General features: G+C 41.1%; 1 protein-coding gene across 2 annotated transcripts in view; it reads right to left on the bottom strand.

The window, feature by feature from the left end:
* LOC140735980 (uncharacterized) overlaps positions 1-17,775 on the bottom strand; it is a 143,778-nt gene that overhangs the window by 27,277 nt on the left and 98,726 nt on the right. For both annotated transcript variants that reach the window (XM_073061620.1, XM_073061621.1), the window contains exon 12: positions 3,229-3,381. In XM_073061620.1, coding sequence (XP_072917721.1) covers positions 3,229-3,381 — 153 coding nt within the window. The remainder of the gene's footprint in view (positions 1-3,228; positions 3,382-17,775) is intronic.

The following is a 17,775-nucleotide window of genomic DNA, read 5'->3' as shown; positions in this document are numbered from 1 at the left end:
AAATCACCTCTCATCCTCCTCTTCTCCAAAGCCAAAAGGCCTAACTACCTCAAACTATCCTCAGACGATACATTTTCTATTCCAGATGTGACCCTGGTAAATCTCTTCTGCACCATCCTGAAAGTTTCCACATGCTTCCAGAGATGAGTTGACCAAAACCGAACACAATAATCCCAGTGTGGTCTAACCAGAGGTTTAAAGAGCGGCAACATTGCCTTGCTGCTCTTGAATTCAATACCCTGATCCATGAAAGGAAACACATCAAAGGACTTCTTAACCACCCTATCCACTTGTGCTAGAACTTTAAGGGATCTGTTGGAATGAACCCAAGACTCCTTTCAAAACGGTGGAGGAATTCAGCAGGCCAGGCAGCATCTGTGGAAAATTACAGTTTCAGCAGAGACCCTTCTTCAGGACTGGGGTAAAAGGTGAGTCAGAGTAAGAAAAGTTGGGTGGGGGGGAGTGGGAGAAACACGGGTGACAGGTGAAACCAGGGGTGGGGTGGGGAGGGGTGAAGTAAAGAGCTGGGAAGTTGATTGCTCAAAGAGATACAGGGCTGCAGAAGGGGGAAATGTGTTAGGAGAGGACAGAAGGCCATGGAAAAAATGAAAGGGGGAGGAACACTGGAAGGAGTGTTAGGCAGGTAAGGAGATAAGTTGAGAGGGAAATGGGAATATGGGATGGGTGAAGGAGGAGGGGCATTTCCAGAAGTATGAGAAATCAATGATCATGCCATCAAGTTGGAAGCTATCCAGATGGAATATAAGGTGTTGCTCCTCCAAACTGAGTATGGCTTCATTGCAACTGTAGAGGAGGCTGTGGACTGACATGTCAGAATAGGAATGGGAAGCGGAACTAAAATGGGTGGCCACTGGGAGATCCCTTTTCTTCTGGCAGATGAAGCATAGGTGCTCGGTGAAGCGGTTTCCCAGTCTGCGTCGGATTTCACCGTTATACACATCAGGAGCGCCATATACAATAGACGACCACAGCAGACTGACAGGTGAAGTGCTGCCTCACCTGGAAGGACTGTTTGGGGGCCCTGAATGGTAGTGTTGGAGGAGGTCTAGGGAAAGGTGTGGTACTTGTTCCACTTGTAAGGGTAAGTAGCAGGAGGGAGATCAGCGGGGAGGGACAAGTGTATGAGGGAATCGCGTAGACAATGATCCCTGACAAAAGCAGAAAGTGGGGGAGAAGGAGAGGTGTGCATGGTGGAGATGGAATCTCGCAGGAGATGGTAGAAGTAAACGGGATCTCCTGTGGCTACCCGTTTTTATTCCACTTCCCATTTCAACTTGACATTCTGACATGTCAATTCACGGCCTCCTCTACTGTTGCAATGAGGCCACACTCACGTTGGAGAAGCAACACCTCATATTCCATATGGGTAGCCTCCAACCTGATGGCATGAACATCAATTTCTTGAATTTCCGGTAATGCCCTCTCCCTCTCACCATTCCTCATTCCCATTTCTCTCTCTCACCTATCTCCTTGCCTGCCCATCACCTCCCTCTGGTGCTCCTCCCCCTTTTTCTTTCTTCCATGGCCTTCTGTCCTCTCCTATTAGATATTCCCCTTCTACAGCCAATTCTTTTTCACCAATCAACTTCCCAGCTCTTTATTTCACTCCTTCCCCCACCTCACAGTTTCACCTATCACTTTGTGGTCATACCTCCCCTCCCCCCACTTTCTCACTCTGACTCCTTGATCTTCTTCTCCAGCCTTGATGGAGGATCTTGGCCTGAAATGTCAACTGCGCTCTTTTCCATTGATGCTGTCTGGTCTGCTGAGCTCCTCTAGCATTTGTGTCTGTTGCTTGGATTTGTAGCATCTGCAGATTTTCTCTTCCCCTTCATTTGTTCTTCCACACTGTTAATAATTCTGCTATTTACCCAGTATTCTGCAGTTTGCCGTATTCAACATCAGCTGCCACTTTTCAGCCCAGCTCTGCATCCAACCTTTGTTCCGTTGTAATCTCGGGCAACAATTTACACTATCCACAACACCACCAGTATACATGTCAACAGCTAACTTTCTAATGCACCCTTACACTTCCTTATCCAAGTCATTTATAAAAATGACAAAGAGCAGAGGTCCCAGTTCAGAACCCAGTAAAACATCATTGGTCACCAATCTCCAGACAGAATACACTTCATCTGCTAACATCCTCTGTCTTCTGTGGGCAAGCCAATTCTGAGTCCACATAACCAGGTTGCCCTGGATCCCATGCCTCCTGACTTTCTGAAGGAGCCTATCAAAAGCAACCTTATCAAAAGCCTAACTAAAATCCATATACACTGCATCTTCTACTCTCATCAATGAGTTTTTCACATCCTCAAAGAATTCAATCAGCCCTGTCAGACACAACATGCTCCTAGCTATGCTAACTATCGCTAATCAGACTAATGCACTTAAATGCTGTGACTAAGAATCCTATCAGATAGTTTGCCCACCACTGATATAAGACTCACTGGTCTACAATTCCCAAGGCTGTCCCTGTTACCATTCTTGAACAAAGGAATAATACTTGAAAGCTTCCAGCCCTTTGGCACTACTCCTATAGTTAATGAGCACAAAGGCACAACAATCTCTTCCCTCGCTTCCTATAGTAACCCAGGGTATATCATGTTTGGTCCAAAGGACTTTTCTCTCCTATTGTTTATCAAAAACTGCAGCACCTGCTTTTTCTTAACTTTGACATGTTCCAGCATACCAGTCTGTTCTACGATGACTTCATGTTTGTCCAGGTCCCTCTCACAGGTGAATACTGAAGAAAATTATTGATGAAGGACCTCCCCTACCTCATCTGGCTCCTGGTATGTGATTCCTCTTTTATCCCTGGTCAGTCCTACATTCACTCTAATTATCCACCTGTTCTTCAGAAATGTACAGAAGCCTAGGATATAGCAATTCTCTGACCAGTATGAAAATCGAGAAACGTTTCATACTAAAATATCCCTGCACAGATCATGCAATTCATAGTCCTTAACCAGAAGATTACAATTGTAAAAATTCATATTATTTCTGACTAAAAGCAAACAGAACTTAGTTGCCATCTGAATTAAGAGTAAAGAATGGGTGACATAGTTTCAATTCCAAATACCTTTCACATCTTCTTTCGATTTAACAGTGCAACACTCTCAGTGCCTCTATTTTTGACAGGAAGGCCCTGGGTCCTGTATCATTTAAATAGAAATTTGCTTATGGTAGGATCAGCATTCAGCTTACCTTCGGCAGAGATGACAAAGAAAATCCTTTTGCTATTTCGTTGCCGGCATTCTTGTTTAAGAAATTGCCAACTGCGAGAAGATAATTGAGCACAGAAACAAATAGCTTGCAGTTCTGCAACTGCAAACATGCCTTGATTTTCTGCCTTATCAGCTGAAACAAAAGCAAAATGAAAAGGTTAATTGTGGATTCGTGTCACTCAAGGGTCAAATACACAATCTGACAAACTGGTGTTCATTTGACAAAGTCAAATTTTCTTAATCAAGTTTACAAATACTACCCTGTACTGCGAGAAAAAAGAGACTAATTGAAATACAAAGTGTACAATAAGCCAACTGCAAACAAGATAGATTAAGATCATTCCATTACACCCTTGTCAAATAATAGAATTGGTATTTTTTATGGCAGTGGAAAATGCAAATGTTCCAGCTCACAACAAAATTCATTACTGTACTTCCAAAAATCTCAAGACTAAAGTAAAATAGCATTACAAATTTTAGGCAAATGGAAGAAAATAAAATCTGATTCTTCAGCTCCAAATTTTGTTTCTGCTTCACAGAGCATTAGTGATCTGATGGATAATACACATGTAGCTTTGTAAAAATTCTTAATCTTAAGTACAACAGAAAATAGCATTAGATACGAGCAGGAGGAATCAGATTACTGTATAATTTTCGTGTAATCAATGGACTACATACTAAAGCAGAGACTAGGTCATTTAGAGCTCATAAAAGGGAAGGTTTTTTTAATGAGATACATCTGCAATTTATCCATTACGCTCAGTTTTGTTCCCTGACCAGGATCATTACAATATTCTTAATAATGAGCTTCAATCACCTTCTCAAATGGAACATTCTACATACTGATAATTCACTGTTTATAAAAAAGGTGATTATCATCTCACCTGCAGATCTGCCATTGATTTTAAATCTAGTTATTCACAAACTCAACCAATAGAATAGACTTCTCTGTATATTTCAATCACGTTTAATCTTGTCAATCCTTATTAAGTAGTGAACAAGAATACTCTTTAATTTTTACTCATACCTTAAGCCATTCATACCTAGACACAGCCTGGAACCCTCTTCTTGCTACAGTATTGAAGGAGGATATTCTGCCCTTCTACTCCATGCCAGCTTCCAGTAGTCTCATGCTCCATCTCTTTAAACTGGGAATAATTTGTCAATTCCACTTTTAATTTTTTTTTATCTCATACACCAACACTGAGGCATACTTTACTATCCTTGCTCATCTTTGGGATTTGGAAGGAAATCCATGCAATTGCAGGAAGAACATGCAAAATCCACGTGAACAGTATCAAAGATCAGCATCCAATAGACATCCATGCGGCTATGAGCTGGAAGCACTGGCCACTTCCCCTTTTAAGGACAACATGCCCTTGCTGAAGTGCAGAATCAAGAATTATATACAAGAATCCAGGCACAGGGACTCCAATACAAGGTTTAACTTGATCTTATAAATTTGGACTTCCAGAATGTGTTTGATAAGATGTCATATTACAAGATCATAAGATATAGGAGCAGAATTAGGCCATTTGGCACATCAAATCTGCTCCACCATTTCATCATGGCTGATCCAATTTTCCTCTCAGCCCCAATCTCTTCCCTTCTCCCTGTATCCCTCCATGCCCCGACCAATCAAGAATCAATCTTAAGTATACATAAAGGCTTGGCCTCCATAGCTGCCTGTGGCAAATAATTCCACAGATTCGCCACCCTCTGACTAAAAAAAATCCCTCTTCATCTCCATTCTAAAAGGACACCCCTCTATTCTGAGGCTGTGCCCTGTGTTCTTAGAGTCTCCCACCATAGAAAATATCCTCTCCCCATCCACTCTATCAAGGCCTTTCACCACTCTCTAGGTTTCAATAAGGTTACCCTAAATCCTTCTGAATTCTTGTGAATACAGGCCCAAAGCCATTAGGCACTCTTCATATGACGTCATTCAATCCTGGAAACAATTTTGTGAACCTCCTTTGAACTCTATCCAGTTTCAGCACATCGTTTATAAGAAAAGGGGCCCAAAACTGCTCACAATACTCCAAGTAAGGCTTCAGCACTGCTTCATAAAGTCTCAGCATTGTATCATTGCCTTTATATTCTGGTCCCCTTGAAATGAATGCTAACATTGCATGTGCCATTCTCACCACAGATTCAGCCTGCAAATTAACTTTTAGTAAATTCTGCATACAGACTGCCAAGTCTCTCTGCATCTTGTTTTTTTGTATTTTCTCTCCATTAGAAAATAGTCATCCCTTTCCGTTTTTCTACCAAACTGCATGACCTTGACCGGGAACTGTGCCAACCTTGATTGCTTGGCACTGAAGAGAGTGGTATGGACAGCCCAGCACATCTGTGGATGTGAACATCCCTCCATTGAGGATATTTACAGCAGCAGGTGCAGAAAGAAGGCCTGGAATATTGTCACCCCAACCATAAACTGTTTCAGTTGTTTCTGTCTGGTAAATGGCACCACAGCATCAAAACCAGGACCAACAGGCTATGGGACAGCTTCTTTCTACAAGCCATTAGATAAATTTACATGTCTGTACATTGTGATGGAGTCACAGACAAGACTTTTACTCCCTCACGTTGTGGGATGAATGTAAGATTTAAATGAATTCAAATTCCACAGATGCTGCCTGGCCTGTTGAGTTCCACCAGCATTGTGTGTGTGTGTTGCCTCACTATTATTAATTGTATTACTCATAATCATGTTTTGTTTCTGTAAGATTTGAAAATGGATGTCTATGCCTGAGCTTAGGTAGCTTATTACAAAATAGAAAGCATAATGGTTTGGCAGGGACAAATCCATTTCCATGAAGAAACAAAATCATTAATTCATCTACTAGTATTACCTGCTTGCTATCACAAAGACAATTTCTTATTCATTTTACTTATTTCTCCTTCATTTCACGGCTGCCATTATTTTAACAAGTCTCTTTGAGTGCACTGTCAAGTGCCTTCTGAAAGACTATGTATATATCATTTACTGAACCACTTGAATTAACTCTTTACTTCATTAGTCAGGTATGATTTACTGCAGGTAATTTGTGTTGGCTTTTCTTGATTAACCATGAATGAAAATTCCCAAGGGAATATTTTGTCTTTAACTGTGGTTTCCATTTAACTGTTGGCTGCAACCAAAGTTGCATCAAAATTTGAGTGGCTTGAATTTATCATTTTTCACATGTGGATTCAGGAGCCTAGTGGTTAAATTGATCTGAACCATTGATTTAGGATCTGGAATTAAAGAATTTATGCCTACAGTGAAACTGCTAGATTTTCATAAAAGCCCATCAATGTTACAAACACCATTCTTACTAGTCTGGCTTATAGGTGATTCTAGAATCACTGATGTGGATGACTGTTAATAGTCTCCTCAATTCAGCCAAACTCTGGGATGGACAATAAATGCTATGTGAGGTGTTCACATCTCATGACTGAACAATAAGGAAAAGAATATCAAATAATCAGAATTAAAATCATTACTTTTTTTTACTGTTTGGCATATTGCAGTACTTAATGTTGTGGGCACTTTGGAAATCAGATTTAAAGAGCGACTACATTTCAGGATGCCCTGAGATTCTGAACGGTGCCCTCTAAAGACAACTTTTTTAAAATCTGTTACTTCTTAGCAGTCTTGTGCATTTACTAACTTTCAAGTTTGGCCACCAAATGGTAGCACCTGTGTTAGTTTTACTGTAAAACTTTCACTCCTGTCCAGTATACTTTCATTCCTGAATACAAAATCGTGAGGTCTGTATGACAAAACAATATTTTCCCTTTCTCACACAATATATTCCCTGAGCAAGAATGTCAATGGATTTCAGCTCAGCATATCATTATGAGAGCCCTATATTGCCAAGACCTCATAAAACTCAGCTGGGATTATCCAAAGTATTTCACTCAGAGTTCTTATAATGAGTAGGCAGAGACTTGAAACCCACTCTCAGAGTTTTCGCATTAACTCACTGGCTATCCAGACTATTATAATGAACCTCTATGCAAGTCACTCTGATATTTGAATGTAAATTGCTTAACTCTCCGAGGATGGTAATCATTGGCATTCATCCGTGTATTTAATTGTTTGTTATCATCAAACTTGAAACGTCTTTTATTGAGCATCCATATTATACCCCAATACACCTGTCATTTTCCTTTCCCTTTTAATGAACCTCCAAATGTGTATGAGGACAATTAGATTCCTAAGGACATCTAACAACCTAAGGACAGCATACCAACTAGACCCCATGTTAGATGTGACATCATACTCTGCCTCTGTGCAAAAATTTAATGAAATCCCCAATGGCCTTTCAGTATAGCACTACAGGAATACCATATTGCACTGTAGAAGAATTGCAGGTATCTTGAGGTAACATGAAACATTACATAAATGCAAATCTTTCCTTCATCTGGTTTCAGTGGGAGAAATCAGTAACACACCTACCAGTGCATGTCAACAATACATTGTTTTTGCTCTCATTCCTAAATTCACCAACAGGGATCAATGGTATGAGGTGATACATTTATAAGGCTGTTTTGTGCTTGTATGGAGAAAGATTGGGTGTTACATTCTCATGTAAATTATAGCTCATGGAAATTCAAAGAAAAGCTATTAGAAGGATACCATAAAAGATTGAATACATTGTAGCTTCTTCACGTGTCTTCCTTGAAACAGTGCAATGTCGAAGAACTGGTTCAAAAAGAAGTAGCAATAAGAACTCACTGTGCATGTCATTTCTGCATTTAGATGTCTTTAGCTACAGCTGCTGGATGCTGAATTTTAAAATCATACCACATACAGATTTGTTATGAAAGGTTTTGAGCACGTTGCAGTTCATGTTGCAATTTCAATGGGTTTGTCAAAGGAACAAAATATTTCTCCTCATTCATAACAATGCTGCTTTTGACTAAAAACAACTGAATAATCAATACAGAACAGCCCCGAGACAATCAGATCTCAATTGCCTCTGTCTTTCTTACCACAAACACTTGGTGGACTATGGTGGTTTGCAAATTAATTCAAAATCATTTCAGACTCAGCTAAGTTGTTGCTCAGCATACTAACACTAACAAGCATTTTGCTCTGAGTTCATTCTTTGCACATATGAGATGTAGGATGACCACATTTCACAAAAGTACATGCATTCTTTAAAGCACGAGAAGGCCATTTACCCAGTGGTGCATGTGCAGATTATTTAAATGTACTAGAGCCATTCATTTATTTTTAATCAGACAACTCCCTTTTTTAACCTGCCTATAAGGTATTATAAAATGGTGAAGCTCATAGAGCAGCTGCTCCAGTGAATGGGTTTAATCCTGACCTCTGATTCAGTGTGTGTAGAATTTTCATGTTCTCTCCATAACTGTGTCAGCTTGCTTCTGGTGCTCTGATTCCATCACAGATGTCAGGGACAGGCATATTATTGGTTAATTAGTCAATTCATAGGGCCTTGTACAAGGTGCCACACATGAGGCTGCTGAACAAAATAAGAGCCAATGGTATTACAGGAAAGATATTAGGAAGGATAGAAGATTGGCTGACTGGCAGGAGGCAAAGACTGGGAATGAGAGGGGGAGCTTTTTCTGGCTGGTTGCTGGTGACTAGTGATGTTCACGTAATGCTCCAGTGACTTGTATGACAGAATTGATGGGTTTGTGGTCAAGTTTACATACAATACAAAGTTATGTTGAGGGACAGATAGTGTTGAGGAAGCAGGCAGTCTGCAGAGGGACTTAAATAGATTAGGAGAATGGACAAAGAAATGGCAGACAGAATACAGTGAAGGAAGTGCGCGATCATGCACTTCGATAGAAGGAATAAAAGCGTAGACTACTTTCTAAACAGAGAGAAAATTTGGAAATGAGAGTTGCAAATGGACTTGGGGCTCTTGCTGTAGGATTCCCTGAAGGTTATCCTGCAGACTGAGTCAGTGGTAAGGAAGGAAAATGCAATGTTAGCTTTCATTTCAAGAGGATGACAATATAAAAGCGATGATGTAACGCTGAGGCTTTTTAAAGTATTGGCCAGGCCACACATAGAGTATTGTGAGCAGTTTGGGGCCCTTATCTAGGAAAGGATATGCTGACATTGGTAAGAGTCCAGGGGAGATTCAGAGGAATGATCCTGGGAATGAAAGGATTAATGTATGAGGATTGTTTGATGGCTCTGAGCTTATACTTCCTGAAATTTAGAAGAATGAAGGGGAATCTCATTGAAAGAGATTGAGGTATAAGGACAAGGGCATGATGCTAAGAGTTTTGAGTTGATGAGTAAGGACAGGCAGGGAACGAAACATAATTGTAGCCAGTTAAAGGGGTCAAAATGTGTCTATTTCAATGCTAGGAGTATTAGGAACAAGGAGGATGAACTTAGAGCATGGATTAGTATGTGGAACTATGATGTCGTGGCCGTTACTGAAACTTGGTTGGAGGAAGGGCAGGATTGGATGATGCAGGTTGCAGGGTTCAGGTGCTTTAAAAGGAATAGGATGGGAGGTAGGAAAGTGGGGGGAAGTAGCATGACTGGTCAGGGATAGTATCACGGCTATAGAAAGGGAGGACGCTGCAAAGGGAGTGTCCACTGAGTCAGTCTGTGTGGAAGTCAGAAATAGGAAGGGATCAATCACTGTGCTGGGAGTAGACTATAGGCCCCCAAATAGCCCTTGGGACACCGAGCAGCAGATAAGCAGGCAGATTTTAGAATGGTGCACAAAATACAGGGTAGTAGTTATGGGTGACTTCAACTTCCCTCATATTGACTGGCACCTCTTGAGTGCAAGGGGGATAGATGGGGCTGAATTTGTCAGGTGTGTTCAAGAAGGATTCCTGACACAGTACGTGGACTGGCCGACGAGAGGAGAGGCTATACTGGATCTAGTTTTGGGTAATGAACCTGGTCAAGTGACAGACTTCTTGGTGGGGGAGCATTTTGGTGAGAGTGACCACAACTCCCTTAGCTTCAGCATAGCTATGGAAAGGGATAAAATCAGACGAAATGGTAAAGTGCTTAACTGGGGAAGGGCTGACTTTGAAGGGATGAGGCAGGAACTGACTAAAGTAAATTGGAAACAGATGTTTAAAGGGGAAAGCACAGAAGTAATGTGGGAGAAGTTTAGGGACAACTTGCGCTGGGTTCAGGATAGGTTTGTCCCACTGAGGCAAGGAAAAAATGGTAGGAAAAGGAACCGTGACTGACGAAACACACGAGACAACTCGTCAAGAGGAAGAAGGAAGCATATGTTAGATATAAGAAGCCGGAAGTAGGAGGGGCTTATGAGAAATATAGGGTAGCCAGGAAGGAGCTAAAGAAAGGACTTAGGAGAGCTTGAAGTGGGCATGAGAAGGCCTTGGCATGTAGGGTTAAGGAGAACCCCAAGGTGTTCTATGCGTATGTGAAGAACAGGAGGATGACGAGATCGAAGGTGGGACCGCTAAAGGATAAAGAGGGCAATGTGCCTGGAGGCGGAGGAGGTTTGGGAGGTCCTAAATGAATACTTTGCTTCAGTATTCACAAGTGAAAAGGATCTTAGTCAGGGTGAGATCGAAATAGAGCAGGCCTGTGTGCTGGGCAATGTGGAGATTACGGAAGAAGAAGTGCTGGATCTTCTTAAAAACATCAAGATTGATAAATCCTCAGGGCCGGATATGATACCTCAGGTTGTTGTGCGAATTGAGAGAAGAGATCACTGAAGCATTAGCTATGATCTTTGAATCCTCTTTGGCTGCAGGGGAAGTGCCGGAGGACTAGAGAATGGCAAATGTAGTTCCCTTGTTTAAAAAAGGTAATAGGGAGAAACCTGGGAATTATAGACCGGTGAGTCTTACTTCGGTGGTCTGCAAACTACTGGAAAGGATTGTTAAGGATAGGATCTACGAGCATTTGGAGAAGTACAGTCTACTCATAGATAGTCAACATGGCTTTGTGAAGGGAAGATTGTGCCTCACGAGCTTGATTGAGTTTTTTGAAGAGGTAACAAAAGAAATTGATGAGGGTAGGGCAGTGGATGTAGTCTACATGGACTTTAGCAAGGCATTTGACAAGGTCCCTCACGAGAGACTCATCCAGAAAGTCATGAGGCATGGGATAAGTGGAACCTTGGCTGTTAGGATAAAAAACTGGCTTAAAGGAAGAAAGCAGAGGGTAGTTGTGGAAGGAAGGTATTCTGCCTGGAGGTCGGTGACTAGTGGAGTGCCACAGGAATCTGTCCTGGGACCCCTGCTATTTGTGATTTTTATAAATGACCTGGATGTAGAGGTGGAAGGATGGGTGAGTAAGTTTGCGGATGACATGAAGATTGGAGGAGTTGTGGATGGAGCTGCAGGTTGTCGAAGATTACAAGAGGATATAGACAGGCTGCAGAGTTGGGCAGAAAAAATGGCAGATGGAGTTCAATGCGGATAAGTGTGAGGTGATGCATTTTGGAAGGACAAACCAGAAGACTGAGTACAGGATTAATGGTCAGTTACTTAAGATTGTGGGTGAACAAATGGACCTTGGGGTTCAAATCCATGCATCCCTCAAGGTCGCTGCACAGGTTAATAGGGTAGTTAAGAAGGCCTATGGGATGCTAGGCTTCATTAACAGGGGGATTGAGTTCAAGAATAGAGAGGTCATGTTGCAACTCTACAAATCTCTGGTGAGACCGCACTTAGAGTATTGTGTTCATTTCTGGTCACCTCATTATAGGAAGGATGTGGAAGCTATGGAGAGGGTGCAGAGGAGATTTACCAGGATGTTGCCTGGTTTGGAGAACAAGTCATATGAAGCAAGGTTAGCAGAGCTGGGACTTTTCTCTTTGGAGCGTAGAAGAATGAGAGGGGACTTGATAGAGGTCTACAAGGTTATGAGAGGCATAGATAGGGTGGATAGTCAGTACCTGTTTCCCAGGGCACCAATAGCAAACACCAGAGGGCATATGTACAAAATTAAGGGAGGGAAGCTTAGGGGAGACATCAGGGGTAGGTTTTTTTTACACAGAGGTTTGTGAGTGCCTAGAATGACTTGCCAGGGATGGTGGTGGAGGCTAAAACATTAGGGGCATTTAAGAGCCTCTTGGACAGACACATGGATGAAAGAAAAATAGAGGGTTATGGGGTAGTGTGGTTTAGTACTTTTTTTAAGGATTATATGGCTCGGCACAACATGGAGGTCTGAAGGGCCTGTACTGTAATGCTGTAATGTTCTATGGTTCTATGGAAAGCTATTGAAAGGCCTGGACACAGTGAATGTGGAGAGGATGTTTCCTATAGTGGGTGGGGGGAGGGGGTCTAGGACCAAAAGACACAGCCACAGAATATAAAAAATCTCCCTTCGTACAGACATGAGGAGGAACTTCTTTAGCCAGAAGTTTGTGAATCTGCGGAAGTCATGCCTCTGATGGCTGTGGAAACCATGTCATCAAACATATTTGAAGTGGAGGTTGATAAGTTTTTGATTAGTAAGGGCATCAAAGGTTTTGGAGAGAAAGCAGAATGGTGTTAAGAGTGATAATAAACCAGCTATGTTCAACGGTGGAGCAGGTGTGATGGGCTGATTCTATGTCTCATAGCCCCAATGTAAATTACCCCTGGCCCGCGAGTGGTCAAATTGGGAGGGTGGGTGGGGGAGCTGGTGGAAATATGGGAAGTATAAAATAGGAGCAGTGAAAGTGATTGGCTGATTTTTGATTTGGACACAGTGAGCCTTGGTGGCTGTTTCAGTGCTGTATTACTCCAAATGAGTTTGCTGATATTTCTCTTCCTTGATTCTAGTCTACTTTATTTTGCCCTCTTTAATTTTGCCACCTAAAAGAACAGTCATTGACTATCTGCCTATTAAAGATAATATAATTTTAAATGCTACCCTATCATTTATACTCAAGACAACACAGAGCCTATTTATACAAGTTATCAAAAACTTCCAGCATGTGCAGAGATCAGACACATCCACGGTGACTTTGTGGTGCTTTAGGCAGTTCTGCTGTCACACAGCTGCAGTGACTGTATTCGATCATGCTCTCTGGTGTTCTTAACATGTAGTTATCACGATTTCCCCTGTGACAGCATGCTTTTCCCCAAGCTGCTCTCATTTTCCCCATGTCCTAAACACGTACTGGAAGATACAGCTCTATGTAAGCCATTCGGCCCATGATATTGTGCCAATATATAAACTTTTTCCTCCCTTGCATCAGCCTTATCCTTCCATTCCCTTCATATTCATGTATCCATCTAAAAGTACTTTGAACTCCGACTAAATTACCTGCTTCCGATAGTACCTTTTTACTAACAAATGTTTGCAAATGTCCCACTATCCCAAAAGAATGAACAAAAAAATATAATCCAGTCATTTGAGATGCTATTGTTTGTTGCTGATTCTAAAATTATCAAAATTCTATAATTTATTTTTCCATTCTTTGTCCTTTTCCCTATTTAATCAAATTGTTCCCTCTTTTCATTTACTTTACTCTATTGAATTCTCTTCTGGGTTAAGCAAATAATCTAATGATCTTGCTGGTCTCAAATATGTTCTGGTCCTTGTGTGCTGTCTTCTGGAAGATCTGTTAAATCACTGTTCATGTCTGAGACATGTAACTCATCCTAACAAAATCCACCCCTGAGGCTACATCCACACTAGACCAGATAATTTTGAAAACACCAGTTTTGTGTAAAAACGATAGGCATCCACACTATGCAATTTTGAAAATATCTCTATCCACACTGAAATGGAGATTTCAGCGAATCTCCTCCTCCTGCGCATGCGCAGGACACATCTACTGAAAACAAGCGACATGTTTGGTGTCGAATCTCACAGTAAAAGTGCACGTTTGTGTAGTTACAGACTAGAAAAACTTAAAAAGACAGACAGCTGTTAGCTTTCACGCAGGAGAACTTAAAAGTGAAAAAAAACAAATATTTGAGCTTTCGGTGGCAACCGACAGGGAGTTTACGGACAGATTGACCCGGCTGACAATGAACATTGAAAAACTGACTAACTCTGTTGCATTTACCTTGTTAAATGTAAAAATACTTTAATGTCTGCATCAGTGTTATCTTGTATTTCCATACAATGTTACATTAGGCTGTTACTCATCTATTGTCAGAGAAGTACTTGCATAAATAGGTAAACCACCTTCATACGAGCAAGGACAGAAAACAGGGCAAAGTGAGTATACTTATTTATTCAGTAAGTTATGGGTCAAAGTATTTGGTGAGTACATTTCTAACTCTTTTGGCTTCAGTCTCGTTGCCGTCTGCTCTGAAATTGTTAGGTTGCGTTCAAGAAAACAATGAAATAGCGCGCTGCCGTCTGATAGCATTTTCAGAAGTTTCCGGTTACTCCGTCCACACTGATCTGCCCGAGCAGCATTTTCAAAGATACCCACCCTGGAAAACGTTTCTGAAAAGCTCCAGTTTCGGGGACAAATAATGCCGTTTTAGTGTGGACGGAGGGTAATAATGAAGAGAAAAAGCTTCAGTTACAGATTTATCTGGCGTAGTGTGGACATGGCCTGAATGTTTGTCATCATTCACTGTGAAAGACCACATTACCGCATCCAATTGCTGGATAATCTATGATTAATTAGTAAATGTCTTAATCCACTTGATATGAGAAATACTGTTTAGTTCATGGAGTTCACTGGCAAATTAGTCCAGATGTATCTTATTCCTTATGTAACGAGGTTCTCCTTCCTTGCTTCTAACTTGCTCTGTTATTCAATGACCACTAATATTTGAGCCCTTTGCAATACAGAGTATTATCCAATACTCTGGATAAGCTTTAGTCAATCATGATTCCAATCAGAAACTCTTTCATTAAATCTCCATTACACCTCCCAAATGTACTGTTCCTTTCCACAATAAAAATGAACAAGTACAACTTTCTAAATCTTTACACAGCCTTAAATTCTTGATATGGAAATAAAGAAATACGGAAATTGATTTTAATCAGATGGTTTATACAGTATTTATTGGTCATTTTACATCAAATATAAACATTCTCCAGACACTGTAGAAGTATGGTCTTCTGCTATTTGCTTCCTATGGGAACATACATTCAGAATTTAAAAAGTCAGAATGTTATCTAAACTGGCCTCAAAAGGGGATCTGCTCTGTCTAAAAGGCAATTTGCTGTATGCAAGTTAGCAAGTATATTATAACCATATAACAATTACAGCACAGAAACAGGCCATCTTGGCCCTTCTAGTCCGTGCCGAACGCTTACTCTCACTTAGTCCCACCTAGCTGCACTCAGCCGATAACCCTCCATTCCTTTCCTGTCCATATACCTATCCAATTTTTTTTTTTAAATGACAAAATCAAACCTGCCTCTATCACTTCTACTGGAAGCTCATTCCACACAGCTACCACTCTCTGAGTAAAGAAGTTTCCCCTCATATTACCCCTACACTTTTGCCCCTTAACTCTCGACTCATGTCCTCTTGTTTGAATCTCCCCTACTCTCAATGGAAAAAGCCTATCCACATCAACTCTATCTATACCCCTCATAATTTTAAATACCTCTATCAAGTTCCCCCCTCAACCTTCAACGCTCCAAAGAATAAAGACCTAACTTGTTCAACATTTCTCTGTAACTTAGGTGCTGAAACTCAGGTAACATTCTAGTAAATCTCCTCTGTACTCTCTCTAATTTGTTGACATATTTCCTATAATTTGGCGACCAGAACTGTACACAATACTCCAAATTTGGCCTCACCAATGCCTTGTACAATTGCCCTGGGCTGCAGCAAAATTAGCTGACCTGCAGCAAACTGATCTAAGATAATCTAAACACAGAAAGGATTCTATGAAGCTAACTAGATGGGACTTTAATATGTGCAGATTTTTTTCCTTTTGAAGAATAAAGAAGGGCTAGCAAGGATGAGGATATAGCTATGAAGATATCATCTATAAGTATACCTGGATCTGAAGCTGACCTCTTTGCATGGGTAGCAAATTAATTTGAAAGTTTCTCTCTCTAGGTAAGAAAGAGATGAAAACTGGTATATGCTCAAACAGTTCTGCTTTGCAGGTTCAGCTTTTCAGTTTATTTATAAATAATTAAGACAGAGGCTGAAGACAAAATTAAATCTCAGAAAATTATGTACAATTCTGCATCCCAGTGGTACAATAGTTTATCCGGTGAAAAGGAATGAACAGCGCATGTCGTGGTCCTAAGTTTTCATCAACCACTATGAAACTGCTGGACACTGACATTATTAACACCAATGAGTGCTTCTTGGTGATGAAAACTAAGGGCCTTAATTTGGCAGCCGTGATTTGTAAAGAATGAGTTTCAGCCAGATATGCTGGAAGTCTAGTTTACTTTGAGTGCCGTGACAATTGTGACTTTGTAACAAAGCTAATATTTCTCTGAACAAGGATAGTCAACCAAGTGTCTGGTGTCTCTTCTGTCAAGCCAGGATACCACAGCAGACTACATGCCTGGTTAGGAGTGCTCAGCTGTCACTCATAGCTCTGTTTCAGATCCCCCCTCTCCTGCAGCAAGACTCCAAACCACAGAGCCCTTGTTGTATGGGGTGGGGGGACTTGCTAAAAACAAAGACAATAAGCTTGTGGGGATCAAATGGAAGCAAGGTGTTCAAGTGTTTATTTTCTCCCGGAAACTACTATTCAGCTGCTAGGTTTCCTGGTGTCTGGGAGACGCAGGCAGCTACTGTCAAACCTCCAAATCTGGTGGAATCAAAGACTGACAATCCCATTAAACATTTTTAATGGCTCCACTGCCTTCTGGGAGCAGGATGGCTGTCTGCTTCATATCTCAGCTGCACTGAATATAGAAGTAGCGAGATTCGAGTTTAAACACAACCCAAAGCAACTCATTTTTTTGAGGTTTTCTTGATGTGTCAGAAAACACTCACTGCTTTCAGACACTTTATCATTTCTTAGAAAATTGCTGAAAAGACTGCTGTTTATCGATTACAACTCTGTGTTCAATTTCCTCAATATTAAACACTAAACTTCTAAACCTGGACCTCTGTACCCCTCCCCCACACAACTAAATCCTTGACTTCTTATTGGGGGACCACTATCAGAGTGGATCAGTAATACCATCTCCTCCTTGCTGCCAATCAACACAGTTACACCTCAAGGATGCTTGCGTCACCTACTGTTCTACTCGCTCTATGCTCAAGATCATATGGCTAAGTACAATTCAAGTGCCATCCATAAATTTGCAGGTGGCACCACTGTTAATAAAATCTCAGACGGCAATGACAGGAGTGAAATAAATTGTCTGGTTAAGTGGTGAGAGCACTCAACATCAGCAAGACCGAGAATAGATTCGGGAAGGGAAAGTCAGAACATACACCAGTCCTCACTGAGGGGTCAGTAGTGGAAAGGATGAGCAGCTCTAAGTTCCTGATGTTCAGTGGCTGAGAGACCTATCCCGGGCTCAGCACATCAATGCAATCATGAAGAAGGCATGCCAGGAGCATGTATTGTTGGAAGTATGAGGAGATTTGGTACGTCACTTAAGAATGATATGAATTTCTATGTGTATTTATGTGTACAGTGATACAAATTT

Source organism: Hemitrygon akajei, chromosome 11 (assembly GCF_048418815.1).
Source record: "Hemitrygon akajei chromosome 11, sHemAka1.3, whole genome shotgun sequence".
NCBI lineage: Eukaryota > Metazoa > Chordata > Chondrichthyes > Myliobatiformes > Dasyatidae > Hemitrygon > Hemitrygon akajei.
The sequence above is the reverse complement of the archived record's forward strand: the minus strand, read 5'-3'. Positions and strand labels throughout refer to the sequence as shown.